This window comes from Equus quagga, chromosome 8 (genome assembly GCF_021613505.1).
Source record: "Equus quagga isolate Etosha38 chromosome 8, UCLA_HA_Equagga_1.0, whole genome shotgun sequence".
NCBI classification, from domain to species: Eukaryota; Metazoa; Chordata; class Mammalia; order Perissodactyla; family Equidae; genus Equus; species Equus quagga.
The window spans coordinates 429,042-456,577 of NC_060274.1; the positions used below are offsets into that span (position 1 = coordinate 429,042).

Consider the following 27,536-nt stretch of genomic DNA (forward strand, 5'->3'; position numbering starts at 1 on the left):
GGGGTCGGGGGCTGACGTGACATGAGACGGCCAGGTGCAGCTCCAAGGTCAGGGGTCAGAGGACAGAGATGACAGGAGAGGGCCAGGGCGCAGCGCTGGAGTCGGGGGCGTGGGGTGACAGGAGACGGCCAGGGAGCAGCACCCGGGTCGGGGACTGAGGCGACAGCAGAGGGACAGACGCAGCTCCGGGATCGAGGGTCAGGGGCTGAGGTAACAGGAGCGGCGGGGGGCGGCGGCGAGGCTGGCGCCGGGAGCGGGGCGGCGGGCACCCGCGAGGGCACAGAGCCGCTAGCGCCACCCGGCCGCGCAGGCTCCGAGGCCCGTCCCTACCTAGAGATACGCAGCACCGCCGGAGACGCGCAGTCTGCCCTCCGCCCGGTCTGTCCCCGCGCACTTCCGCTTCCGCTCGGACACTTCCGCTCGAGGGACCGCCCCCGCGCGGGGGCGAGGCACGCGCTGCCGGGCCCAGGAGTCTCAGGGGGAGTGAGGTGCGCAGGCGCAGCAGACCAACTGGCCGTGCCGGCGCCGGGGGTGCGAGGTGCGCAGGCGCCGCGCCCGTTGCCACGGAAACCGGGTCACCGGCAGGTGCTGTGCTGCCGGCACGTGGGGTCGTCGGCCGCTGTGTCTGACGCCAGGGTTCTGCGCAAGGACTCGTAGTGGCCAATGCCGGCTGGCTTAGGAGACTGTCAGCTGGTCCAGCCCCGGCTAAGCGAAAGGCTGTTGTTAGCATCCGAACACGCCCATCACCATCTGGAGCATGGCGGGGGGATGGGAATGCAGAGTGGCATGGGCTTACAGCCTGGGACCTTGGGCAAGTTACTGAACCTCTGTCCCCTTGGCTTCTTCCTCTGTGAAGTTGAGGTCATAATGGTCCTTCCCAGACCCAGCTTGGCCCATGGTCAACACTAAGTAAATAGTAGCTAATGCTGTGATGTTGGGGAGGACCATCTGTACTCTTGAGCCCAGGTCTTTTTAACTGGCAGGTTCGCCAGTCTGGAACGGAGTGGAAGAGTTCCGGGCCGAGGGAGAAACAAGGACGGGTGAGGATGCATACTGATTTAGAGGAATGTCAGCGCATGCAACGTCTGCAGGAGGGGCAGAGGCAGACAAAACTGACCAAGTGACCCTGATCATGCAGGGTCTTCGTCTCACGTTAAGCAGTTTGGACTCTGTTTGTAAGCCACTGTCTGGACCTTATTTCTGAAGCAGCTTTAAGATAGGTAAACTTCCCATTCGGGACGTGCTCCCTTGGGCGCGGAGGGAAGGCAGGCTTCAGATCACTTGCAGTTCCCAGGCCTCTAGCTGCAACACCACCCTTTTCTCTATGACCAGGAGAACATTTCGGTAGACAAGTGTGATGACAGAATAACCTTGAAACCAATCTAACTTGCTTTTTAAGTAAATTATTGACAAACAATTATTAATAGTAACAAATTATGTAAGATGCATCTCAAAACCTATCTTTACATACAACATGTATTAGTAGGGCTGTTGTAAGCCCCAGGGAGCTAGAGGCTTCAGTCAGGGCTTCAGTAAAATGATCAAATATCCTTACTTCAGAGTCTTGCAAAGCACTAGACAGATGAAGCACTCCGAAAGCATTACCAAATTGAAGCGACACCATTTGTTTGTATTAAACAACTTAGGAAGGAATCTCTCCATTCAGCATACAAGGTTTTCATCTCCTGTTGATTTTTCTTTCTAAGTAAAATCAACAAGCAGTACTCGGTACCTATTACTGGTTAGGTGCCAAAGGGTGACACGAAGAAGTATGTGAAATGGTCTCGAGTCTGAAGGAATGCACATTGTGGCAAGGAGATAATGTGTGAACTGAGCCTGGAAGGAAGGGTAGAATCTGAGACAGGATTAGAAGAGGAAGGACTTTCAGGCAGAAGGAGAAAACCTGGGAAAGAGATGGAGGTAGAAATTCAGGTGGTGGAGGAAGGAACCAGGGATAGTGGACTTCAGGAGCAAGAGGCTGTCATGGATAACAGTGGAGACACCGGACCGGATTGTGGAGGTGGAGGGAGGCAGGCAACCGAAGCCCCTCTGATTGCCTTCCAGGAATCTTAGCACTTGGCAGTTCTCATCTACTCCACAGAGCTTCCAATAAGCATTCTGCCTCACTCCTGAATACACACAGATGACCAAGGGTCAACAGACATTTGAGGGAGACAGACAGAAAAAAGGGAAAAACAAAGTAGGAAGAAGAAAAGATAAAATCTTTATTATTTGCAGTCTCTGAAGATAGTATTACACCCTTGAAAGAAAATGAGAAAAGTATGTAAAAGAACATTCAGAAAATAAGAAAGAGCTCTTGAAAATTAAAAAAAGAAGTAAATTTAAAAGTTGATAAAAGAGAAGATAAATTTGATGATACTCAGGTAACAGAATACAAAGGAAAAGAGATGGAGAAAGAGAAAACATAAGAAAATTAGCAGATTAATCTAAAAAATTTGACATCTGAGAAATAGGAATTACAGGAAAGAGAATAGAGAAAATAAAAAGGAGGAAATTACTCAATATTTCAATTACTCAATTACTCAAATAATTCAAGAAAACTTCCCAGATCTAAAGACATGTTCTCATATTGAAAGGGCTCACCAAATGTCCAGCACAACAAAGCTAAAAAGATCCACAGCAAGGCACCTCATCACAAAACTTCAGCGATAAAGGAAAGATCTTAAAAAGTTTCCATGAGGAAAAATAGAAAGGTCACATTTAAGGGATTGGAAAGCAAAATGACATGGAAATTCTCAATAGAATCCCTGAGGCTGACATTCAATGGAGCATTAACTTTAAAATTCTGAAGAAAATAATTCTAACATGAAATTCTACTCTGAATCAAAATGTTAATTAAGTGTGAAGGTAGAATAAAGATATTTTCAGATATGCAGCTCAGAAACATTATCTACTCGGGCCGGCCAGGTGGTGTAGTGGTTAAGTTTGTACGCTCCCCTGCTGAGGCCTGGGGTTCACAGGTTAGCATACTAGCAGCAGACATATACACTACCCATCAAGCCATGCTGTGGCAGGCATCCCACATACAAAATAGAGGAAGCTTGCCACAGATGTAGGCTCAGCAACAATCCTCCTCAAGCAAAAAGAGGAAGATTGGCAACAGATGTTAGCTCAGGGCCAATCTTACTCCAAAATAAAACCCCAGCATGTATTATAAAAAATAAATATTATCAACTAAATACTTTATCTCAGAAATCTCCTGGAGGAAATTCTTCTCCAAAATTAAGACGTCAAGAAAGGAATACTTAGGACCCAGATAGCAAGGAATCTAAGTGAAGGGAGAGGAAGGAAGTCCCAGGACAAAAGCTGGAGACTGTCTAGGTTGGAGCAGGAGGCTTCCTGGAGACATATTTCCAGGAAAAAGTGAAACCAATGGAAAACCTATTTGAATATTTTAAAAGGATATCTTTAGAGTTTGGTGACAATGATAAGTAAAAGGTACATAGAAAAGGCAATAAGCAAATAAATTAGGTAATTGTTGAATCCAGTAAAGACAGAAATGTACAGGAAAGAAAATGTAACCATGGTATATGCCTCAAATGTAAATGAGGATTACTTAATTTTAACAGGGTAAATACTGAATAGTAATTTAATCAAGGGATGTAATGACCTTTTGAAAAAGGGGAGGTGATTTTATGTGTTCATAAACATATGTGTGTCTAGGAAATCAAGTGAAGGAGTTAAATCCTCATCTTCTAGAGGAAGTCCTAAACAATATACACAACAGAAAAAGAAAAACATAGCATTAGAAACTCTTTTTTAAGAAATATGAGGGTAAATTCCAAAAGAAATAGCTAAGAGTTAAATCTAGAAAAAGAAATTGGGAGTGGGGATCCGTGGTATGGGCAATTGCTATTTTTTGTTATAAATCTAGAAATACTATTTGAATTTTAAAATCTGTAAGTATATTACTTTGATAAACGGAACAATTTTAAGTTTTAAAAAGTGGTTAAGTAACTAGTACAAGGGGTAGTAAGTGGCACAATTGTTACTCAAACTCAAATCCGTCTAAATTCTAAAGGCTTCAAAATATTTTTTACATCTACAAAACACCACAGTGAAGGCAAGGAAAAGCTAGAGATTTCTTCAGGTCTCTCCTGGGAGATGAAAAGGAAAGTTGTACATAGAAATCAGTGCAAAAGGAGCAAAAACGAATTACCTGTGATCATTCACCCTTTCCCCATCGCCTGCTTCAAGCCACACATAGACACTCTCCTGTGCCCTATTGTGTACATCAGATTGATCAGTTTGGGGACATTCTAAAAACAGGATGAAGGATTTACATAAAAGGGGAAAATAAGGAGGAAAGAAATGAACAAAGAAGAAAAAACTGGAGGTTGAGAGTAGGGAAAAGTTGGGTATTAAGGGAGAGTAACACGTGGAAGAGAAAGACTTCATGTCAACTGTGAGAAAGATAACATGGAGAAGGAAATGAGTTGGGAAATGATAGGATTTGGGACAGGTTTCTCTTGGTAACAAACTGACTCTTTAAATAGATAGCCTTCAAGGTTTATCTGGAATTAGTTTTAATTTTATTTGTATGCTGAACTGAATTTCTTTGAATGCAACAACCACATGGGCCCTACATTTTATTTGAGTAATGGTTTACCATCCAAAAATTGAGAAAGAAAAAAAAAGCCACAACATAAAAACATACTGATTTCTACATGGTTGATGCACATTAATTGCTACTGACATGTTTTCTTGCTGATAAAAAGTGTCATAGAAAAAGAAAAGGTCCCTCTTCCTCTACTGGTCATTGTTACATCTGTTTGTGACTTCTGGGCCACTGCAGGCATCACGCATTCATGAGAGGGAGCCAACCAAGGTTCAAGGCCAACAACCAAGCACAGTGGAACAGAAAGATGGAAGGCACCTTGTGCCTTGACAACGTGGTTGAGCCAAAAACTAACATGAAGACCACTCTACCTCCTAACTCCATGAGAGGATGTCTTTCCCGTACAGTGAAGAGTGTTGAACAGGGTTTCCTGTTACTTGCAGCCAAAAGTCTCCTAACTTTCACCTTCCACCCATGAAGGAATAATCCCCACAGAACTTGTCCCTCTATTCTAAACAACTAGAAAACGACACTAAATACATAAAATTACTATTTTCAGACAGTAGACAACAGGAAGTGAAGGAAGGAGATTCCAGACAGAAGGGAAACAATGAGGTGTGCCCAGTGACTCCTCTGATTTTCTGCCTAGATCAGCAGAGAAAATCAATGAAACAAAAGGCTGGTTCTTTGATAAGATCGATGAAACTGATAAACCTGTAGCTATATTGATTGTGATAAAAAGAGAGAAGGCACGGATTACCCATACTAACAATGGAAGATGATTTCACATCTTGTACTTAGGCTGAAGCATTAAAAGGAGACTGTCTGAACAACTTTAGATGAGGTGAAGAAATTCCTTAAACCATACAAGTCACCAAACCTGACCAAAGAAGAAATAGAAAATCTCAGTAACCCTATGTTTATTAAACCCTGTATTTATTTATTCAATTGAATTTGTAAATTAAAACCTTCCAACAAAGAAAACTCCAGACCCAAGTGGCCTCACTGGCAAATTCTCTCAGGCCTTTCAGGAAGACATATTAATCGGACATGAACTCTTTCTGAAAATAACAGAGCGGGGAAGACTTTTCTACTCATTTATAATTTATATAGTGGCAGAAAGCAGATCTAATTTCACTTTGGACCTGGGGCTCCTGTGACAGGTGAGCGGATGAATGAATAAGAGTCAATGAAGTGGCCTCCTGAGCGCTATGTGCTTTGGGCAGGTGGGGCTGAGCCCTGCCCCCGCTATGAACTGTGATTGGGAGAAGCCGGTCGTGGTTTTTCCACTTGCCTTGATTGTGGTTGGTTCCGTGGTGGCCTAAGACTTAGTTCCAGCCACTGAGAAATGTAGGTGGTGGTGGGTGATGCCTCACACACTCAGGGCCCTTAACAACCTGAAAACTGCCACCTTTTTTTTGCCTGAATTAACCTACTAATGTTAATAGGCACAGTGCCAACTCCCACGAAAACGTAGTTTGCGATTGTTCCTACAAAGCCAGGCTCACCCACCATGCCGCCCTTACCCAGCAACAGCCCAATGCCTAGGTTTTGAAAGCACTTTACAATCTTTAGTTATTGGTGATGATGACTGATGAACAGCCCTCCGCCCCGTTCCCATTTTCCTAAAAGAAAATAGCATTTTGGAAACAGATCTTGATGGTGAGCCAGTGCTGTCCTCACTCTGTTTCCTGGGAGGTGGTGGAGGAGCCGGAGTAAGAATTAAAAGACAAGAGGGAAGGAAACTGCTGGAAAGCGAGGAATGCCACGCTAGAAAGGAGGTCCTACACTTGAGATTAAGGAATGCGTGGATTTGATGGTGAAAAAACATTTGCGTAAATTTGTCCCCTCTTTTTTCCTCCAATACTTAGGCTGTTTATTGGGGTCCCTTTCTCTGCAGCCCATTTACTGGAGCAGGGCTTTGCAAAGCCGGTCTCCTAGCAGCGAATGCAGGAGGCCCATTCATATTACAATGGACGGAAAGGAAAGAAAGAGCCTGGTTTGTTTAAACTGCCCCTGTCTTCATTCACAGCCTGATGTCCGTCTGCATTGTGACACCCACAATGGCACTAAAGGACTCATTGTGGCCGAAAACAAATCAAAACAGAATAAGGGGTGCTAAGATAAAAGAGTCATGCAACAAAATTGCTTAAAAAATCTAAGTCTTACATCTGAGATTTATGTTACCTTTTGGCTGTGTGGCCTATTGACCGGTGTTTATAATAACCACTAGAGTTTAATAAACAAAAAGATAAATGGGAACCTTATGTACATTTTTAAAGGCGCTCACACAGAAAGGATGGGTATGCTGCGTTGCTTTGGAAGCTGTTTAATAATTACGGTTCTCTGTTTGCACAACATTTGGGGCGCCGCACTCTGCACTGTGTTGATTCTCCTTCCGATAAACGTGCCCTAGCTGCACCCATGCGGCCCAACAGCGTCCCCCACACAGTGGCCCCCACCGCCCACCCCGGGCCCGAACCCACATCAGATGTTGCAAGAACCCACGCCCAGTTCAGCAGGCAACAGGTGGAAGGTTGAATAGCTTCACATGTTTTTCGGGAGAGGGGGTGGGGAGAAAGAGGAAAAAAGGAGGGCGCGAGGGCAGGCTTCGGGGGCCGATTTAAGGATTAGATCAGATGTTATAGCCAGTGAAAAATTAAACAGCCCGGTGCTCTGGGGAGCGCAGATTAATATATTTAGTGACTGTGCGCACAAAGGCTGCTCATTGTAGCCACGTCTGAATGCCTGTGAATAGGATGGAACATATGCAGCCTGTCACCGCAGGTGCCCACATCTGTTCTTCCCGGGCAGATGCTCGCAAAAAGGGAGGTGGGAGGCCGGCAAGGACAGCGTGGTCGCAGGCTTCGCCTTGCCGAGCTCCTTGGGTCCCGCGGGGACACTCGTGGGGAGGGCGCGCCGAGGCCTCGAGGCCCAGTTAGTCCGGGGCGATTCCGCTCGGAGACCGGGGCGCCTTCGCCCCGCGGGCCGTGTGATTGACTGGCCGCCCCGGGGACCAGGCGACAGGTGCCCGCGACCTCCCGGGTGGGCGCCGTCTTGGGGAGCGAGGCTTCAGGAAGGCCCTCCACGTCGCCCCCGGCGCCTTCTCTCCCCTCCCCCATGGTCTTACAAAGCCCCAGGCTCGCGACCCCCAGGTGCGAGGCCTCGGCTGGGACCGAGCTTTAACGCAGGTGACCTCCGGCTTCAGGGTCGGGATCCCCGGTGCTGCAGCCCTTGGGGAGCGCACGAAGGGCACCCCGCCGCACGTTCCCGCCGCCCCAGGCCTCTGACCGCGCACAGACGCCCCTCCGAGCGAGCGCCCGGCGCCGCGCCGCCACCACCTCCAGGAAGCCCTCCGGAGCGCCATCTTGCGCCACAGCCCCTCCCGGGCGGTAGCCGCCTGCCCGGAGCGCCCCCGCCGGCTCCCGGCACGTTCCTGGGTGGAGAGCTCGGAGGGGCCGCCGGGGGCGCGGCGGGAGCAGCTGCGCGGTCATCTGATCCGGGACAAAGGCGCGCCCGCCGGGCCGGGCCAGGTAAACACGGCTTTGTCATGGAGATGAGGCGCGGGGCCCCGGCAGATGATGCGCGGCCGGGAAGGAGTGGCCCAGCCCCGGACGCGGGGGCGGGAGGCCGCGGCGTGCGGGCCACAGCTGAGCCACGCGACCCGCGCTCGTGCGAATCCGCCCCGGCCACCCGCCGCCCCACGCCCCGCACCCCAACACACCACGTGGGGCCGGACGTTCCTTTCTCTCCGCGCCAAGGCCGCTGGGCCCTTGAAAACAGAGAAGGCTGCGACCCGCCGACCCTGCCCCCTGGGGCGGTCAGCGCCCCCGTCCCACTCGCGGGGTCTCCAGCGCCCAGTCTGCGGTTGGAAGGGAAAGGTTGAGGAGAAGTTGTCAGGGCCCATCGCTTCTTACCCTGGGCTTCCGGCCTCCTGCCACCCCCACTCTTCACCCCACGAACCTGCTGGGCCAGAGGTCGCTGTCCTGGGTGTCTGTGGGCCCACCCCTTCTCTGAGGCGGCTGCCGCCAAAGAGGGCTGAAGAGGCAGGAGCTGTGTGGGGCCTCACTGGGTGTACAGTGTGTGTTTATTTATCCTCCAGCGTCTAAACACCTGCCAGATCTGCCCTCTTGATTCTCGGCTGTGGGTGAATGGATGGCTCAGGTTAGAATGTGTCTTCACTTACACAGACCCAAACCTAACTCAATCAGGTGTCAGCGTATCCTTGTAAATGTTCATGGGTCTCCGAGATTCAGTCCTTAAGACAGCCTTGAGAAGTAAGAAGTAGGGAAATACCCATAATGGCTAGAGGGCTGGAGAGAGAGACGTCAGTAAGAGCTTCCTATATCCACAGCAAACCGGCCAGTTCCTCTGCTGTGTTAACCGCTTTGTGGCTGATGAAACATGGGCAGAGGGTGTGTTGGTGGGAGATGCGATACTAATACTAATTAATAAACATGCTTAGGGTCCCTTCTGCTTCTGCTGCTTTTTTTCTTTATTTTTTTTCCAAGTAAGCTGGCATGTTTGATCAACACCAGATTTGCTGCCTGGAAGTTTTTTATTTTGTTGTTCTGAACAAGGACCCTAATTCTTCTTAGGAATAAGAGAACCTCTCTGTTGGGTACACAGCATTCAGTTGGTCTAAGAAAACACAAACCCCACTCAAGTCTCCAGACTTGTTTACACAGAAAACTGAACCTGTGGCTGGCTTAGAGTCTGAAGCCTATTCTGGGCATTGTTTATTGCAATCTGCCCGGATCCCCCGCCCCAACCACCACCACACACATACCTTCAGAATAGAACCCTTCTCTGGGTGAAGGGGGATTGAAACAGGATTGGGGGACCGCAGTACCAGGTCGCACTCACTGCTGAGGATGGGCATCTTTAATTTGATAAAATGATCGCAGTGAGCTTTTATTCCCAAGTGGCCCAATAAAATGATGGGTGAAATAACCAGGGTCTCCAGCAAACAGAACCCAGCTGTAGTTGTGCGGCCGTGGCTCTGACTATACAACCTGAGCCCAGCCTGGCCACTCGGGTTATTCAGGCTATGAGCCATGCCTGCCCAGGAAAAACAAAACACCCCCCTCTGGGCAGCAATTCCTCTCTCCACTCCTGTCTGATGTATGGGTGCCTTCTAAGCCCTAATGAGCCCCACTTTGTACAGTACATTTGCTGAGACATCAAAAAGTATTTAAAAGAAAGTTTCCTGCTTTTTCCTAATGAGTAAGGTGAGGATTTATGGTGTGTGGGGAGGAGGGAATCTGGCTGCTAGGGCCAACACGGAGGCAAGTCTATTTAACACGCTCTAGCTTAAGCTCCCTCTGCATTTCGGGGGTGCACAGCACTTGGTTGCAGGAGTATAGAGACATGCAGTTAGGGAGTGAAAAAACGCCATTTGGTTCAGAGCAGATGGCTGGCTAGGGAGCTGATGGCGTCTAAAGGCGTGTCATCCCCCTTCAGCCTGAATCCCTAAGGGCTCCCCTTGTCTTCCCAATCAATGAAAATTAAAGTGCAAAGAAAGGATGAATAGTTGGACCTCGAGTCTCTCCTTTGTTCATCCCAGCTACTGGTGTGCAGGAGTTAAACTACAACAGGCTCCTATAGAAACACTGAAGTTAAACAGTCTCCCGTTAGCTCAGCTTTGAAAGGGAGAGGGGAGAGGAGCCAACGTGGGGTAGGGGGCAGAGAGAGAGAGAGAGAAGAGGAAGGAGAAGGAGGAGGAGGAGGAAGAAGGGAGAAGAGGAAGAAGAAAGAAGAGGAAGAAGAGGAGGAGGAGGAAAGAGAAGAAAAGGGCTTTCTGCTTGATTTCCCCAATACAGAATCGCGTGGCATAAATTAAGTTGGAAAAGAATGAATGCTTTGGGCAGGATTCTGATGGATTTTACGATGCCTTTCAGTTCCGCTTTGCCGCTGTAATCGAGAAATCTGTGCCGCGTCAATTTAACAAATACTTGATACTGAGGGGGGTTTGTTAAAGATTTGGGGCAAGTCTTTTTTCCCCCGAGGTTTAAGCTCTTGCGCGTGGAACTTTTTATTTCCAGTTTTCTATACAGGCATTCAAATGAGCCTGTTTCCCACTTCCATTTTCTAATTAAAAGGTTCCTGATATTTCGTTTCTTACTGAAATCTACTCTCAGTCTCAGAGGCACAGAGGATTTAGAGCCCACATTCCTTTCTTCCTCTGCATCTCCCCTGCCCCTAAAACCCTCTCACTTCCCTCCCTCATGGCTCCCTCTCTCTGACACACACACACACACACACACACACACACACACACACACCCCAGCTTCCATACTGTAGGCAGCAGAGTTCTCAGAAATTAGCTTTCAGAGGAAACATAGATGTAGTGAAAAGGATGCTGACACTAGGTGGCAAGATTAAATTAGGATTCGCGCTGGCCTAGCCGTGTGGTGATGTCGCCAGTCCTCACAGAGTCCGCTAAGGGCAGCCACGCTGGGATTGCCACTGCCATGGGGGTGCAACATCTTTTGAAGCCTCCATTTGTTCTGAACCAAACAGTAGGGGGCCCTGGTGGGGTCCAAGCCTGCCTTTCTCACCTCAGCTTTAAATGTTACATGCAGGTTACTTTCGATTAATTCTTTGCTTCTCTATGAGGCAGCAGAGGAAATCCTAAAATGTTCATAACTGCCGATCCCAAAACTTTACAGGTTTTTGGGAGCCACAGAATCAAGGTTCCGGTTGCCTAATAGCCCGAGGGACAGTCATGGATGACTTCACCCAGTGATTTTTAGATTGCTGTTTACAGTGGTTTTACTTGGTATTTGAGAATTTTCCTTCTTCCTGTGCCTTATATGATACTTTGTGATCTTTATGTCAGCTGCAATGAAAGTCACCTTTTGCCAGGACAGTGGCATTCCCACCAATAAGGCGCTGAGACACACCTGCAGGGAGGCCATGGTGGCAGGGCGCCTTGGGGCTGTGCTCCAATCAAAGTGACATGTACTCCAGCTCTCACACCTTTCATCCCAGTGAAGCTGCCATAGGTGTTGGGGGGAGGCTGAAGGAAGAGCAGACAGAGACTGGAAAGAGCCCTCGCTGTGGGCCCAGCACAAAGATGGATGCCAGAGTAGGAGTCCATGCCCCACCTTACTTCTTGCACCGCGCCCGCAAGCATGAGAGCAATTTAGATAATTCATTGTGTGGTACGTGTGTTCTCGGCCCTCCCAATAAACTCATTTCCCTTTAAAAAAATGAAAACAAAAGTTCTAGTATCTGATGGACGTGTAAAAACCTAATAAGGTGATGTTGTGTAAAGGTTGCGGGTTGGGGGGGCCGGGCTGGAGGGTCTTTAGAACATGTGCCGGACATTGTTGCAGAGGCCGCGGCGCGCGCAGAGGGGAGCTCTTTCTCTCCGCATTGTGCGGGGAGCAGGTGCGGTCTGCATTACCATACAGCTGAGCGCACAAAGAGCCACTGATTCAGCCTCGCACAATAACAGACTGCCTTAATGACAGCCACGCGAACGACACACACCAAACTCACTTTTTACCAAGCGGAGGGAGGCCGAGGGGGAAATACCCAGGAGAGAGGGGCCGGAGACCCAGGAAAGGTGGCCGTGGCAGAGAATCGCGCCGGGAAGGGTGTGTGTGTGTGTGTATTGGGAGCGGATGGAGGGGTGGCTGTAGTTTAAGGCGTCAGGATCTCCCCGCCGGGGGGACAGGCAGCTCGGACCCCGCCCTCCCAGCAGCCGCGGATCGATGCGGTGACACTCGCCCCCGGCTCTGCCCTGCGTGCCGGCTCTGCGTCCCCAGACGCACAGTCGCCGTCCTCGGCCGGGAGGTGTATGGGTGTCAGACCTTCCCAAACTTCCCGAAACTGCCGCTGCGCTGTCGCCACCTCTGCCCACTGCTCGCGCCCGCGCCTTCCCTCCGTGCCCCGGCCCCCGCCCCCGAGACTCCAGCTTGGGCAGCGGCTGTCCCGGAGAGGGGGCGGCCCGCGGGAACCGGGCCTCTAACTTGGCCCCCGTCCCTGAGCCCGGGACGCGGCCGCGCAGGAGACGGGGGCGCAGCGGCGGCCGGGCAGTTTGCGAGGCCGCGTCCGGCCGCACCAGCCCGGCTGCTCTCGGCGGCGGAGGCGCGGCGCCCCGCGTGTCCCCGGGGCCTCCGCGAGCCTGCGGCCGGGAGGCAACGCGGAGGAGCCGGGGCGGCGGCACCAGCTCCGGGAGCAGAGGGGATTCTCGCGGTGAGCGTTTTGCAGGAATGTAAATGAGCGCGTTTTGTGTCTTAGGGGGAGGAAGGCGGGGGTTGGGGGGGCGGGCTGGGGGCGGGGGCAGGGGGAGGGCCCGGGGCGGGGAAGGGTGGGGGCGGGGAGGAGGGTTGCACATTTTACAGCTCACTGACCATTTGGCGATCCATTGAGAGGAGGGTTTGGAAAAGTGGCTCCTTTGTGACAGCTCTCGCCAGATTGGGGGGCTGCGTATTTGCATCTCATTAGCCATGCGGGCGGCCGGCTGAATATAAGGGCGGCGGCGCCGGCAGAGCCAGGTCCTCGGCGCGCACCCGCGGAGCTCCGGCCGGCCAGGCCCATTCCGCCAAGCACCGGCGCCGAGGCGCAGGGCCTCCGCCCACGACCCGGGCCCCCGGATCCCGTGCGTGTTTACTTGGATGGCGTTGGCTGGGTTCCTCGCGAAGACGCCTATCTCTGCGGTGGCACAGGAGACGCGAATCCGGAGTGTTCCCGGCGCGACCGCCGCCGCCAAGTGACCGGGCCGGGCCGCAAGGCGCGCCGCGCACCCCGAGCGCCCCTCCGCGCGCCCCGCCGGGCTCGGATTATCGCCTCGCCCGTGGGATTTCCAGACCGCGGCTTTCTAACCGGACTCGCAGGGAGCCTCTGCAGCTCTTTGGGAATTAAGCTGAATATCTGGACGCTTTCTCCCTTCCTCCCTCTCTCTCTCCCTTTTTTTTCCTGCGAAAAAGCTTAAGACAAAACCAGGAAGCAGACGACCCTTACCTACTCGTGGATTGGAAGAAAGGAGGAAAACCGAAAGTTGCCGCTGCGGTAGCACTCTCTCCGTGCGAGCCTTTTCCCCGTGCATCCCCAGAGCGGCCGTCAGCCCCTAAGGGCGGATCTAGGGAACCCCGGCCTCCGAAGGAGCCTGGAGCCGGAGCCGGAGCCGGGCTCGGGAAGACCGACGTCCGATTATCCCAGCCTGGGGCCAGGCGGCGGCGCTTCTCTGCCCACGCCCCTGGGGGCGCAGTCACCCCCCTGGCATTCTCCGCTGTCGGGAGAAGAGGAACAGGGGGAGACACGGGAAGAGCGAGCGCGTCGAGCGGTCACCATGGGCCGTCGGTGCGCCCTCGCCCTCGCCGTGGTCTCGGCCCTGCTGTGTCAGGTAGGTAGGTTGTTAGGCGGGGTCCCCCGAGGCCTGCTGTCAGTAGGTTGTCAGCAGGGCGTCCCGGAGCCCTGTGGTGTCAGATAGGGGACCCGGGGCGCAGGCCGCGCTCGGGGCAGGGCGCGGGGCAGAGGGGGCGGAGAGCAAGACGGGCGGTGCAAACTGTCAGTCCTTTCGAATCACTTTCGTGCGTCCCGGGAGCGACGACCCGGAGCGCGAAGACGGCCATGCGGGCCCCGCGCGCCCCCGGCCGGCGCGCTCACGCAGCCGTCGTTCCTCGGCAGGTCTGGAGCTCCGGGGTGTTCGAGCTGAAGCTGCAGGAGTTCGTCAACAAGAAGGGTCTGCTGGGGAACCGCAACTGCTGCCGCGGGGGCGCGGGGCCGCCGCCGTGCGCCTGCAGGACCTTCTTCCGCGTGTGCCTCAAGCACTACCAGGCCAGCGTGTCCCCCGAGCCTCCCTGCACCTACGGCAGCGCCGTCACTCCGGTGCTGGGCGTCGACTCCTTCAGCCTGCCGGACGGCGCGGGCGCCGACCCCGCCTTCAGCAACCCCATCCGCTTCCCCTTTGGCTTCACCTGGCCGGTGAGCGCGGCACCTGCGGGAGCGGGGCGGGGCGGGGCGGCCGGCTGGCCAGGTGGGAGGGAGGGGCCCGGGCTTCGGTGAGCCCGGCTCGGGGGCGCATGGTGGCGGGGGTGGGGGAGGCGCGCACTGGGGGGCGCACGGCGTGGGCGCGCACCAGAGGGAGCCCGGGCAGGTGGGCGCCGGGGTCAGCAGGGCGGCCGCCAGAAGAGCCAGGCCTGAGGCATTAACTCCACGCCCTGGACGGTCCGGTGGGCGGCAGGGGGGTGACAGTCGGGGTGGAGTGAGGCAGAGGCCGAGCGCCCGGGACATTTGCGTGTCTGGCCTCTGTACCTAGCCCCCACGTGGGGAAGTTCTAGTTTCCCTGCCCCTAGATGGGCTGGTTGTGTAGTTACCTTCACAGCGCGGCAGCCCCCTGCCCCTGGGGCCGCCCCATCCCCGGAAGCCTGATGACAGCCCTCTCCGCCCCGCCTGGTCCCGCGCAGTGTTTTTTTTTTTTTTTTTTTAACGTGATATCCTGTACTAACAGGCTGAAAAAACACCTCAGGAAACCACTCTTTAAAAAGTTCTTCCATTTCCTTAAGGAAAGTGAAAACAGGCGGGAGATGGACAGAGACCCCTCCCTGGGACACATGGACACTCACAGCTGCACCCAGAACGCCTTAGTGACTTGGTTGTCCCGAGTGCAAACCTGTCTGGCTCATCTTATGTCTCTTCCTTTCTCCCAGGGCACCTTCTCTCTGATCATTGAAGCTCTCCACACGGATTCCCCTGATGACCTTGCAACAGGTAAAAACAAACCAGAAAACTCCAAAAGTGTGTCAACTGCTTCCCCAGTTAATATGCATCTGACTTCGTAGCTTCCCAGAAACAAACCCCTACATCTTTCATTCTGCACCTCCTCCAGGAGGTTCAGGCCTCCAACCTTGCCGAATGCATCCGTTCCACCTCCCCCACGGTCCCAAGCCTTTAGGCTCTCCATCCTTTTCCCACAGAAAACCCAGAAAGACTCATCAGCCGCCTGGCCACGCAGCGGCACCTGACAGTGGGCGAGGAGTGGTCCCAGGACCTGCACAGCAGCGGCCGCACAGATCTCAAGTACTCCTACCGCTTCGTGTGTGACGAGCACTACTATGGGGAGGGCTGCTCCGTCTTCTGTCGTCCCCGAGATGATGCCTTTGGCCACTTCACCTGTGGGGAGAGAGGGGAGAAAGTCTGCAACCCAGGCTGGAAAGGCCAGTACTGCACTGAACGTGAGTCTCTGTGGGCGGGCACCGCTTCCCTCAGTTTACCCCCTTCCTAGATGGGAGCTCCCAGGGCCTGGGGGAGCAATCCAGGAGCCTCTGGGATCCTGGGGTTTTAGCCCTGGGAAGATGTTCTGGTGGGGAAACTGAGGCCAGGGAGCCAGAGAGACTGGCTAAGACCTCACAGTTGGCCAGTGGCAGGGTTGGGGTCAACTCAGACATTTTAACTTCCGCTATGGGAAGCTGCCTTTCCTAATCAGGGAGGATTTTGGAGCCAGGGCCAGGGGTCAGGAAGTAAGCCTGAGGGAGAGGGAGGGGAGGAAGGAAGGGAGGAACAGAGGGAAGAGTTTGTGTAGGGGCTACTCTGAGCTGAGTGCTCTTTGCTGTGACAGCGTCTCGTTGGAAAGGGCTTCATTTTCTCTCTGGAGTTGGTGAGCTTGGCCTTTCCACAGAGCAAGCGTGTTTGCAAATATTCCACACGATGCACACACACCGTTTATGATGTTTTCACTCGAGGGGTCTGTGGATGCGGGAGAGTGTGTGTTGAGGCCTGGGTCTGCCAGGCCTGCGTGGGGAGGGCCCACCTGCCACCTCTTGGGCATCGTCTGCTGTGTGGATGCTCACACAGCCCCTTGCCTGGGAAGGAAATACCTTCACAAGTCACACAGGCCCTGTTGTCATGTTATTTGGGAGTCACCAGGCAGGCAGGGCAGCGGGGCAGGATGCAGGAAGCCGGGGCAGCGGTAGTAGGGGGCTTCTGAGGACCCTGCTGGCTCCGGGGCCTGGTTCAGCTGGACCCCAGTAGGCCTCAATCCAGCCTGCTGAGGCCTCACTGCCAGCCTGCACACCCAGGTGTCAGATTTTCCTGTAGTTGGGGGCTGAGTGGGTTCTGGAGTTCCCCAGAAAGCCCAGTGAACTTTCCTTCTCCAGCCCTGTCGCAGGCAGACCTCCAGTCCTTCTCTTGTGGGTCCAGAACCTCCTGCCCAGGAGGTGCAGTTTCTCGGTTTTGATTTGTGCCTGGAGGCGAGGGTAGGTCTTCACATCCAGCATCATTGTCGCTCAGCTTTCCAAGAGCGCCTTGAGCACTCCTTCGAGTTCCCTCGAGCTCCGCCTTGGCCTGAGCCAGCTCTGTTGTCTGAAAAACTTGTGGAGCAGCTTGTTAATGAGTTTCATAACCAGGCTAAGGAAACCGGCTGGAAACCTCAGCCTCTAGCCTCCCCACCCCCTCTGGGACCTCTGGCCTGCCTGCTGCCTCCCATCCTGCCTTTCCTCACTCTTCTTCTTCGCTGTGGGGTAGCCATAACCTTAAACTTTTTTCTTCTTATTCAAACACTGGAGTCTCTCCCCGCCCCCAGCTCGCGCGTGCCATCGATTAGATCTCTCCGGGATAGGCAGCAGGGACGCACGCCTGCTCCCATTGGTGGACAGGGCGCACGCACGTGTGTGTGTGTGTGTGTGTGGTGTACACGCTAGGGGTGTGTGTGAGGGTGGGGGCATGGGGGCGAGGGGAGGCCGGTATTGTTGCACTGGGGCAGCTGCTGGGAGAGAGCAGACAATAGAGCAGCTGTCTTGCCCTGGTACTCTGCATACCAGCTGTCCACCCTTATCTACACACACACTTTCTGGGTATTAAGAGGTGGAGCTTTGTGCATAGAATTGGGAAGTGGGGGAGGAGGGGGGGAAGGACTTCTGACCCTCTCTTAGAAGAAAGGGGATGGGCTGGGGGTGGGGGCTTCCGCGGTCTTTTGTCCTTGAGCCCCTGTGTTAAGAAGAATGCTCATCCCATCCCTGGGGCTGAGTGCAGTCCACAGTTACTAGGCAGGACCGGTCGATACTCCACAGACGGAGATTAACTCAGCTGGGCAAGCTTTGTCCCGGCCACCCCACAGCAGCAGCCCGTTACATGGCGGCTCTTGGGGTGGGCTTGACCTGTGTCTTCTCTGCTTACAGCCATCTGCTTGCCAGGATGCGATGAGCAGCACGGGTTCTGTGACAGGCCCGGGGAATGCAAGTAAGTTGGCAAAAGTTGCTTTTTTTTCTTCTTTTCCTTTTTGCACCTGGTGTGTTTGTAAAGCATTTCCAGGTGATCATTTGAAAAACTTGGGCAAGATTAGCAGGTGGGGGTCTGGCATTCTGGTATTTCTACTTAGTTAATACATGGGAGTGTGTAGGGTCGTGGGTTGACATTCACCTAAGCCCCTCAGTGGTGATGGAAACTTACAGGTGGCGGCTTAAAAAGAGCTGGCACAGAATATGAGAGCGGTTAGTTCAGTGGTTCTCAGACTGTGTGTGTATTAGCATCACCTGGGGGGGGGGCTCTAGAAATGCTGCCCCAGTTGCCCTCATACCCAGAAGTCAGGCCGTCTGAGGGGGACCCAGACACCAGTGTGTTTAAAGCTCCCAAAGAGATTCCAGTGTTCTGCCTCGATGAGAACCTGCAGTAGCGATGCTGCCGGAAGACAGTTCTTGAGAGTGGGCGATGTGTGCTGTGTCCCCGGTGATGTCAGTCCCCATCCGACTGTCCTGCTCTCTCCTAAGGTGCAGAGTGGGCTGGCAGGGCCGGTACTGTGACCAGTGCATTCGGTATCCAGGCTGTCTCCATGGCACCTGCCAGCAGCCCTGGCAGTGCAACTGCCAGGAAGGCTGGGGGGGCCTGTTCTGCAACCAGGGTAAGTCTCCCTTCCTCTCCCTGGTGGTCCCGGGCTTCCTTGGCTCTTGGTCCTGAGTCTGAGCCTGAGTGTCCCTTCTCCTCTCTCTGTCCTCACGTCTCCAGACCTGAACTACTGTACGCACCACAAGCCCTGCAAGAATGGGGCCACGTGCACCAACACGGGCCAGGGGAGCTACACCTGCTCCTGTCGGCCAGGGTACACCGGGGCCAACTGCCAGACGGAGATCGATGAGTGCGGCACCAGCCCCTGCAGGAATGGTGGGAGCTGTAGGGTGAGTCCGGGGACAGGGGCGCTCCTGCTGAGCCAGCTGGGGCCCTGGATACGGACGGTGTGGGTGTCTTGGAGCAACTTTAGAAAGCTGTCTTTTATCTTCTCTGCTACACAGGATCTCGAGAATAGCTATTCTTGTACCTGCCCCCCTGGCTTCTACGGCAGGGTCTGTGAGCTGAGTGCCATGGCGTGTGCCGATGGCCCCTGCTTCAACGGGGGACGGTGCTCAGACAACCCTGAGGGCGGGTACACCTGCCGCTGCCCCGGGGGCTTCTCTGGCTTTAACTGCGAGAAGAAGATGGACGCCTGTACTTCTTCGCCCTGTGCTAATGGTGAGAGGGCAGCCCAGTTGCTCTGAGACTTTGTCAAGTGGTGAACACTGATAAGAAGGCCTTAGAAAGCTCATGAATTTCATTCCAAACCAAGTACATCGCTTTGCAAGCTACCTTGAGTTTATGGAGCCCTCTGATCTGAACAGTCAGACACTCCTCAGAAGGTGTCCCCTTGAGTCTGGCGATGGCCAGGGTGAGAAAGGCAGGCAGGAGCGTTTATTCTCACGATCCACAGGGAAAGCCTGAGGCAGAGGCGAGATGACTTGCTCGAGGACGCACCGCACCTCAGGCGCCTGGGGCCCGGCCACGTTCAGTGGATCACACGCCAGTGGCAACCCAGCCACTTTGTTTTGGAGGGAAGCCCAGCTCGGCTCTGTCGCCCAAACACAGCCGTCTGGTGCGTCTGTGTGTGAGGAAGGGTGGTCTGTTGATGGGGCCTCCTGCTCCCATACAAATGGGAGGGTTCCCCAAGCAAACTGACAGGGAGGGGAGCTGGGCCCTAGACAGGCCCGACCACTCTGGAAGCTTCTGGAACCTCACCGCCAGGCAGGGTAATCAAGGGAAGCTTTTGCTGAAGAAGCATCGTTTTAGCTCTGCTCTCTGTGTGTGGCCGTCCTGGGGGGTCAAGCTCGTCCTCTTGCTTGTGTCCATCCATTGGACCAGTAGAGGCCTCAGCTGCTTTATTTTGGGGAGCAGAGTCTCTGACGGTTTAGCAGACTTGGCTCTGGAAGGACGAGGACCCCCCTCCCTCCCTTTCCTTCCTTCCTTCCTGTTTCTCTGTTCTCATTTCCCTCTCTTCTCACTGACTATAACTGAGGGCGAGCATGGCAGCCTCCTCAAGCCTCAGTCTCCTCATCTGTGAACTGGGTCCTCTGTCGAGTGTCGCGAAGAGGAACACAGTCATGCAGGCAAAGTGTTTGCACAGAGCCTGTCATGACATCTCAGCTTGGGAGATGTCAGCCTGTGTTTTTTATGATTTATCGAGCTAGACCAGACTCCTCCCAATGGGCTCACATTTGGGGAACAGGATATGTTGCCTTGAGCTGTGACCTTGTTCAGGCCACGGGCTATGTGGTGGTCCCGTGTCCTGGTGCGTCTGGGGGCGCTCACGGCAGTGGCCGCCCACAGCAGATGCCTCCGGATGTCGCTGCGTGACGAGCGGATGCTCATGTCCTGTGTTCCAGGCGCCCAGTGTGTGGACCTCGGTGACGCCTACCTGTGCCGCTGCCAGGCCGGCTTCTCCGGGAGGCACTGCGACAACAACGTGGACGACTGTGCCTCCTCCCCATGTGCCAACGGGGGCACCTGCCGGGATGGCGTGAACGAGTACTCTTGCACCTGTCCGCCCGGCTACACGGGCAGGAACTGCAGCGCCCCCGTCAGCAGGTGCGAGCACGCTCCCTGCCACAACGGGGCCACCTGCCACGAGAGGGACCGCCGCTACCTGTGCGAGTGCGCCCGCGGCTACGGGGGCCCCAACTGCCAGTTCCTGCTCCCCGAGCCGCCCCCGGGCCCTGTGGTGGTGGACCTCACAGAGAAGTATGTGGAGGGGCAGCCCGGGCCGTTCCCCTGGGCGGCCGTCTGTGCCGGCGTCGTGCTCGTCCTCATGCTGCTGCTGGGCTGTGCTGCCGTGGTGGTCTGCGTGCGACTGAGGCTGCAGAAGCACCGGCCCCCCGCTGACCCCTGCCGGGGGGAGACGGAGACCATGAACAACCTGGCCAACTGCCAGCGCGAGAAGGACATCTCCGTCAGCGTTATCGGGGCCACGCAGGTCAAAAACACCAACAAGAAGGCCGACTTCCACAGGGACCACGGTGGCGCCGAGCAAGACGGCCTCAAGGCCCGCTATCCCACCGTGGATTACAACCTGGTGCAGGACCTCAAGGGCGATGACACCAGCATCAGGGACCCCCACAGCAAGCGTGATACCAAGTGCCAGCCCCAGGGCTCCGCGGGGGAGGAGAAGGGCACCCCGACGCTCAGGGGGTGCGTGCTGCGGGCCGAGAGGGGACACATGGGAGGGCCAGCTGGGCAGGGCGCCTGGACCCCCATGGGTGCTGCTGGCTGGGCGGGGGGCCAGCTGGGTGTCTTCCTCCAAGCTTTGGTCATTTCCTGTTCAGAACTCTGTGCATGAGTTGATTGTATTGCATTTCATTTTCCTTTCAGTGGAGAAGCATCAGAAAGAAAAAGGCCAGACTCTGTATATTCCACTTCGAAAGACACGAAGTACCAGTCGGTGTACGTCATATCAGAGGAGAAGGACGAGTGCGTCATAGCGACTGAGGTCAGTGTGCGTGGAGGGCCCGCTGCCCCGGGTCTGCCGGGGCCGGAGCGGGTGGAGCAGTCCGATCTATTCGTCCCCACCCCGAACTAACTTCCCGTTCTGTCTGGCGGGCCCTTCTAGGTGTAAAATGGAAGTGAGATGGCAAAATTCCCGTTTCTCTTAAAATAAATAAAATTCCAAGTCTATATGCCCCAATGAATGCTGCTGAAAGAGGAAAGGGAGACCCCTTCAAGGACTGCTGCTGAGAAACTAAATTCAGACTGAGCTGGTTCTCTTCCTGAAGTTAGCAAGTGACGTGACGAGCGGGCTGCGGGCCCAGCGAGTATTGGAGGCGGCTTGTGCTGTCTCCTAGATGTTCCCATTGCACTATGGACAGTTGCTCTTAAAAATTATATATTTAAATGAATGGACTTAAGTTCTGCATAAGAAGCATGCACTGCCTGAAGTGTATATTTTGGATTCTTATGAGCCAGTCTTTTCTTGAATTAGAATCACAAACACTGCCTTTATCGTCCTTTTTGATACTAAAATGTGTTTTTTTCTAGGTGGAAAAAAAAATGTGTGTTATTTTTTGGACTTGTAAAAATATTTTTCATGATATCTGTAAAGCTTGAGTATTTTGTGATGTTCATTTTTTATAATTTAAATTTTTGGTAAATATGTACAAAGGCACTTCGGGTCTATGTGACTATATTTTTTTGTATATAAATGTATTTATGGAATATTGTGCAAATGTTATTTGAGTTTTTTACTGTTTTGTTAATGAAGAAATTCCTTTTTAAAATATTTTTCCAAAATAAATATTATGAATGACAAGCAGAGTGTACTGACTCACCATCCCTCAGAGCCGACTTGCATTCGCTTGCTCCCTCGTTGAACGAGGCTTGGAGGGCAGAGGTGACCGCTGCTTTTCCATTTCTGACGTTCTCATCTGGGCTCATTGGATTGATTAAAAGAACTTTCCTCGCTCCTCTGCCTGCTTCAAAGAACCCTCCAAAGTCATTCTCAGGACAATGTAAGGAGCAGGCAGAGTTGCCGGTGGTTGGTTTCTGGAGCAGCCTCCTCAGCTCCCTGGGGATCCGCACTAAGGCACGCTTGACTCGATGTCCCCTTTGACGGGTGCCGAGAGCCCTCAGAGCTGGCCGTTACGGGCAGGAACAAAGCCTCACTTGAGGCGCTGTTACATTGCTGTGGCAAAGGCTTTTTGTCTTGGAATAACACTTACTCATTCGTTGGTGAGTTTATTTCTAGTTAATTCGCAACAGTTAGTTGGCTTCTACCTCAGCCACAGCTGTGGTGGGACAGATGCTAGTGAGCAGCCAATGCTCTTTTATTGAGCTCTCACTATGTGCCAGGCCTGGATGAACCACTCTGCGTGGATTATCTCATTAGCCCTGGCGGCGATCGCTTGATCGGTGTTATTGTTACTCCCACCTTAGAGTTGGGGGACGGAGGCTTGAAGACGTGAAGTTATCTGCTCAGGGCTCCTAGGAGGCAGAGTCAGTGTTCAAATCTGGGCAGTCTGGCTCCAGGCCCCAGTTTACTCGTTAATCACTGTTGGTCAGAAACTCAGCATCTTACTGAGAACAAGACTCAGGGCTTTGATGGACCCCCTCACTGGTGCGATTTGGTGGTTCCTCAGGGTGGGTGAAGATCATCAGCTCTCTAAGATGACAAGTCCTGGTTGAAAGAGGGGGTTTATTTCCGGGGCTGGAGAGGAGCAGAGAGAGGGACAGAACTTCTGGGCCTAATTAATTAAGGGGGAGGGTAAGGAACGGTTTGTCCCACTGGTCCTCATTGCACAGTCAGAAGTTCTGGAATCTTCCTGAGGAGGAGAGGTAAGGCATGCATGTGCCCAAGTCCACATGCCCGTCTCGTGTGCATGAATGATGGGGAGACGTGTGTGTGGAGGTGAGACTGACAGGACAATATGTAGGGATCAGACCCCACACGCTAAGCCCCGGGACAGCCCTGCTGGTGCTTCTGTGTCTGAGGCACAACGATCCATCCTGACCCCTCTGGTCAACCCGGCTGTGATTCTGGAATAAATGCTCAAAGAGAAGGACTCCAGTGGAGCGATTCCATCCATGGAAAGAAGTCAGCAGCGGGGCCAAGGTGTGGGTGGGGAGACCGAGGCTTTGAAACCACCTCCATCCTCAAGCTGCCCCCTGCTTTTTTTTAAAGGGTTATTCTAGAATAACTGAGGGAGTTGCAACATTTTCTTCCAATTGTCTACAGGATCTAGAGAAAGAGAAGGGTGACCTTATGCTAATTTACCTTGTCAGCCTGGAGTAATTATTAATAGCTCGCTTTCACTTTTGGAAGTGACTGGACTTTGATGATCACTAAATGGCTCATCATTTTCAAGAATATGGAATCTGCTGGGTTCTTGTGAAGACCACCCCATGAGAGAGCCTTGAAGGACTTAAGTAGATCTTTAAAATACTTAAGATCTTTAAAGATCATCTCACTTGCACCTTCCCCAACCATCTTGTAAAATCAGGGAATAAATTCGTCTTTCATCTGGGCTGAGCAAGTCACGTGCTTAAGGAGGAAATCAGAGACGTCAGGCTTGGAGCTTTGCGTTCCCAGCACCCTGAGTCTCTTCTGAGACTGACGCTGTGATTTGGCTTTTAATCAGATGGTCTCTCCGCTTTCAGGGTTTATGTCAATTCCACCGAGAAATTCAGGTACACTGATCAAAAACAGCCATATAAAAACATGGGCATTCATAGACCAGCTGTGGTTCACCACGCCAAGCAATGCCCAGCAGGGTCAGCCTTCTGTCATAATCTCCAGGTTCACCACTAGGCGTCAGGAAGGAAGGAACAGCAATGCACTGGAAACAACGAGGGAAAACAGCAGATCCTTTAGCAGGAGGGGTGCTGGTGCTGTGTTCCGAGAAGGGTTCTGAGCGCAGCTAAGGGCCAGCGTGGCAAGAAAGGGCTTGTGTGACCCCCTTCCTCCCATTCATGCCCAGGACCCACCCCCAGCTCCTTGGAGCTTCAGGGAGACCAGTGAGAAAGGTGAGGCACACACACTTTTCCTTAGATTCTTTCCTTTAACTTTTTGTTTGGACAAAATTTTGGACTTCCAGAAATGCTGCAAGAATAGTGCCAAGAATTCTCACTATCACAGTGGCTGTCCGGCCATCATCCCTTCTTATCTATCCATTGGCTTCCTACAGTAAGGACGACTGTTCTCTTCCTGTTCACATTGGTGTGGACTCTGGAAGGATCTTTCATTCAGGGGGTCACAGTCTGCTTCTACTGTTATTTTGATGCTTGACTCTCCCAGACTCCAGCGGTGCCCCTTCTCTGCCTCCTCCCACTCCACAGGTCCCCTGCTGTCAGAGCACGTCACACTTTCAGGCTCCACCAGCCTCCAGGCCCTTTGCTGCTCTGCAAACAACCTTTTTTCCAGTAAGCCTGGCTCCTTTATTGGAGAACGGCAGCCACTGTGTTTCTAATTTTGTGTGTTTGTGAATCGCAAAGAGATGAGCAATTACCAAGATGTCAACAAGGTAACCTCTGTAGAAACCCAAAGAGATGCTCGGTGCATGTGTTTATTCACGCCTTCAGATGTGACTCCACGTGTACGCTTTACACTGGTTGGGTGGGGCACACTAAACAGACAGGCCAACAACATCATTGGTGGAGTATTTTTTTCTTTTTAAGTTGTGCTTTTTGGTGAGGAAGATTGGCCCTGAGCTAACATCTGTTGCCAATCTTCCTCTTATTTTTTTTCTCCCAAATCCCCAGTACATTGCTGTATATCCTAGTTGTAAGTCCTTCTAGTTCTTTGATGTGGGACGCTGTCTCAGCACGGCCTGAGGAGCAGTGTGTAGGGTCCACGCCCTGGATCCAAACGTAAAAAGTGGAGCATGTGAACTTAACCACTATGCCACGGGGCCAGCCCCATTTATGAGGTATTTTTGCAAAGAATATTGAAGTTGGATCTGATCAGACCTTCGGATCTAGTTACCAGTTTACAGGATTACGGAGGATGGAAGGACGTGGTCAGGACACCACAGATCTACTCAGCCAAATCCAGGGAACTCGGTGCAAAGGAAAAGGAAAGAGATGGGGGACCCACAGATTGGAAGAGACTTACACAGTTAAAAAACAGTCAAAAAGTTCATGAGCCAACTGGAGAGAGGTAACAATGATTGGGTTGTTTAATGATATGGATGTATGCCTGTTAAATTTTTCAGATGTGAGAGATTATTACTGTTAATTTAAAAAAGAGTCCTTAACTTTTAGAGCAAAATTCTGAAATATATATCAATGAAACAATATTATGTCTGGGATTTGCTTCAAAATAACCCGAGATGGAGGCAAGGGGGTGGGGTGCAGGGCCACCAGCTGACAACCGTTGAACAGGATGCTAGGTGCATGGTGAGTTGATTTTACTATTCTCTCCTCTTTTGTATATGTTTGAAACTTTCCATAAGCAAAAGCATTAAGATGAATTACACAGTGAATAGACGCACACACACACACGATGTAATTTACTGGTGTGTATGTAATGCTGGTCTACGAGATGGCGTATATACAGCATAGTGGATTTTGGGGAGCTTTTCCATCGTTGCATCAGACCGAAACCAAGCAAATCAAATGGGTCAAGACACAGACTGGTTTGCTGGGGGCTTTGGTGCCAGAGTCTTGGGGTCAGGTCCAGGCTGTGCTGAGCTGGCCGGTCACTCAGGTGATTATTAACTCCACTAAGCCTCTGAAAAGGAGAGAGTAGTGGTCTCTATTGCACAGCGTTGCAAGGACCTCATTCTCCACGTTGCTACCAGAGGCTTTCCAAAGCACAAATCTGCGCAGGTTTTCCCTGCTCAGAACTAGCTAACGGCTTCTGAGTGTTTTTAGCATAAAGTTCAAAACCCTCAACTCGGTCTGTCAGGCCTTTGCGTCATCTGGCTCCTGACTGTCTTTCTGCCTTGTTTCGTGTTATCCTCCCAACTGCGCCTTCGCTCACAGCTCCAGCCACACTGGCTGTTGGCACAGGGCTCTCTACTCCTCCCTGATTGCGAGACTCCGCAGGTGATCCTTCATCCGCTGGATGGTCTGCACTCACTCTGGCCAACCCCCCTTGAAATGAAGCTTTAGAGAAGCCCTCTCCGGACCTCCCAGACGGCAATACCTGCTCTACGTTACAAAGCTCTCGTGGCAGCTTGCCTATGCCCTAATTAACGTGTGCAGTTATTTAAGGTCTGTGCATCCCGGGAGACTACAGCCTCCCAGAGGGCAGGCCCAGGCAGCTCTTGTCCTCGATGCATCCAGTCCCAGCTGGGGCGGGGGCCAGAGAGGGTCCCTAACAGGTGTGAGCTGCAGTCTGAGAGCACGCACACACACACAGGAGGGAAACATGTAAAAGTGTGTAAGGATGTTGATCACGAAAGAAGTTCTATTCAGATCTTCACTCTTACCAAGGTCACTAGTAGTTTTGGACCATAACGTGCAGCCAAACATAGACATTATCGAGAAGAAAACCACATTATTTTGTTTTTATTCTAATAAATAAATGGTCACGTAGACACAAAGTGTCTGTGAGGATGTGTTTGTTTGGTATCCAGCAAACTAAGCCACATGCAGTTAGTAACTTCTCCATGTATGAATTTTGTAAAAAAGCTATCAGGAAGTTAAACAGTTTTCCTAAAGAGCAGCCGAGTGTCTGCAGAAACGTCAAGATGAAGAGCAGCATTTCAAATGCGGGAAGAAGTGCAGTGAGCCAGGGACCTTGACTATGGGGTGCACAGAGTATGTTCCTGTTGAATGCAGTGCCTCACACGGCAAGTACAGACACCAGAAAATACTCAGACCATTTCAGGCATTTGTCATGTGGAAGTAATTCAGATATAATCTTTCTAAAGATGATATATGTCCTTGCAGAGTATTAGCATGTTTTTCCCAGAACAACCTTGAGTAACATTCATTGGCTCAAATAAACAAATATTCCCACTTTAGAGAAACCTGTCTGACCTCCATCACGTTACTCCTGGGAGGTTGGGGAGATGCCATCCTTGTGTTTTCTTGCTTACAAAGCCTGGAAAACAGTACACTCTCCTTCTCATTTTTCCTGTTTCTTAAGGAAACATCCACTGCCCCACGAGCATTTGCTGCTCCCACGTTCTGGAGGTTACAGTGCTAACAGAAATGCGAGTGGGGTCTCCAAAGAAGCCCACGTGAAACAGTGTGTTGCAACATGGGGGTCAGA

General features: G+C 52.5%; 2 protein-coding genes across 6 annotated transcripts in view; one reads left to right on the forward strand and one right to left on the reverse strand.

Moving 5' to 3' along the window:
* FAM120B (family with sequence similarity 120B) overlaps nt 1-13,740 on the reverse strand; it is a 95,253-nt gene extending 81,513 nt beyond the window's left edge. For 2 of the 3 annotated variants that reach the window (XM_046669163.1, XM_046669164.1), the window contains exon 1: nt 331-385. The gene's annotated coding sequence lies outside the window, so the exon portion shown is untranslated. Of the gene's footprint in view, nt 1-330; nt 386-13,552 lie in introns of those variants that run through there. The other variant, XM_046669165.1, reaches the window with a different exon arrangement.
* Nucleotides 13,741-13,798: 58 nt separating this feature from the next.
* DLL1 (delta like canonical Notch ligand 1) lies at nt 13,799-22,114 on the forward strand. Of its 3 annotated transcripts, none has more exons than XM_046669168.1 (10): nt 13,799-13,934; nt 14,219-14,515; nt 15,241-15,301; nt 15,508-15,765; nt 17,707-17,767; nt 18,295-18,425; nt 18,530-18,699; nt 18,814-19,030; nt 20,215-21,016; nt 21,197-21,420. In XM_046669168.1, the coding sequence occupies exons 1-10, from the start codon at nt 13,881-13,883 to the stop codon at nt 21,402-21,404; spliced, it is 2,259 nt and encodes a 752-aa protein (XP_046525124.1). In that variant the 5' UTR covers nt 13,799-13,880; the 3' UTR covers nt 21,405-21,420. The 3 variants fall into 3 exon arrangements, with proteins under 3 accessions (XP_046525124.1, XP_046525123.1, XP_046525125.1); XM_046669169.1 differs by lacking the exon at nt 13,799-13,934 and adding an exon at nt 21,435-22,114 and having other exon boundaries at nt 13,959-14,515; nt 21,197-21,314; XM_046669167.1 differs by lacking the exon at nt 13,799-13,934 and having other exon boundaries at nt 13,958-14,515.
* The last annotated feature ends 5,422 nt before the right edge of the window (nt 22,115-27,536 follow it).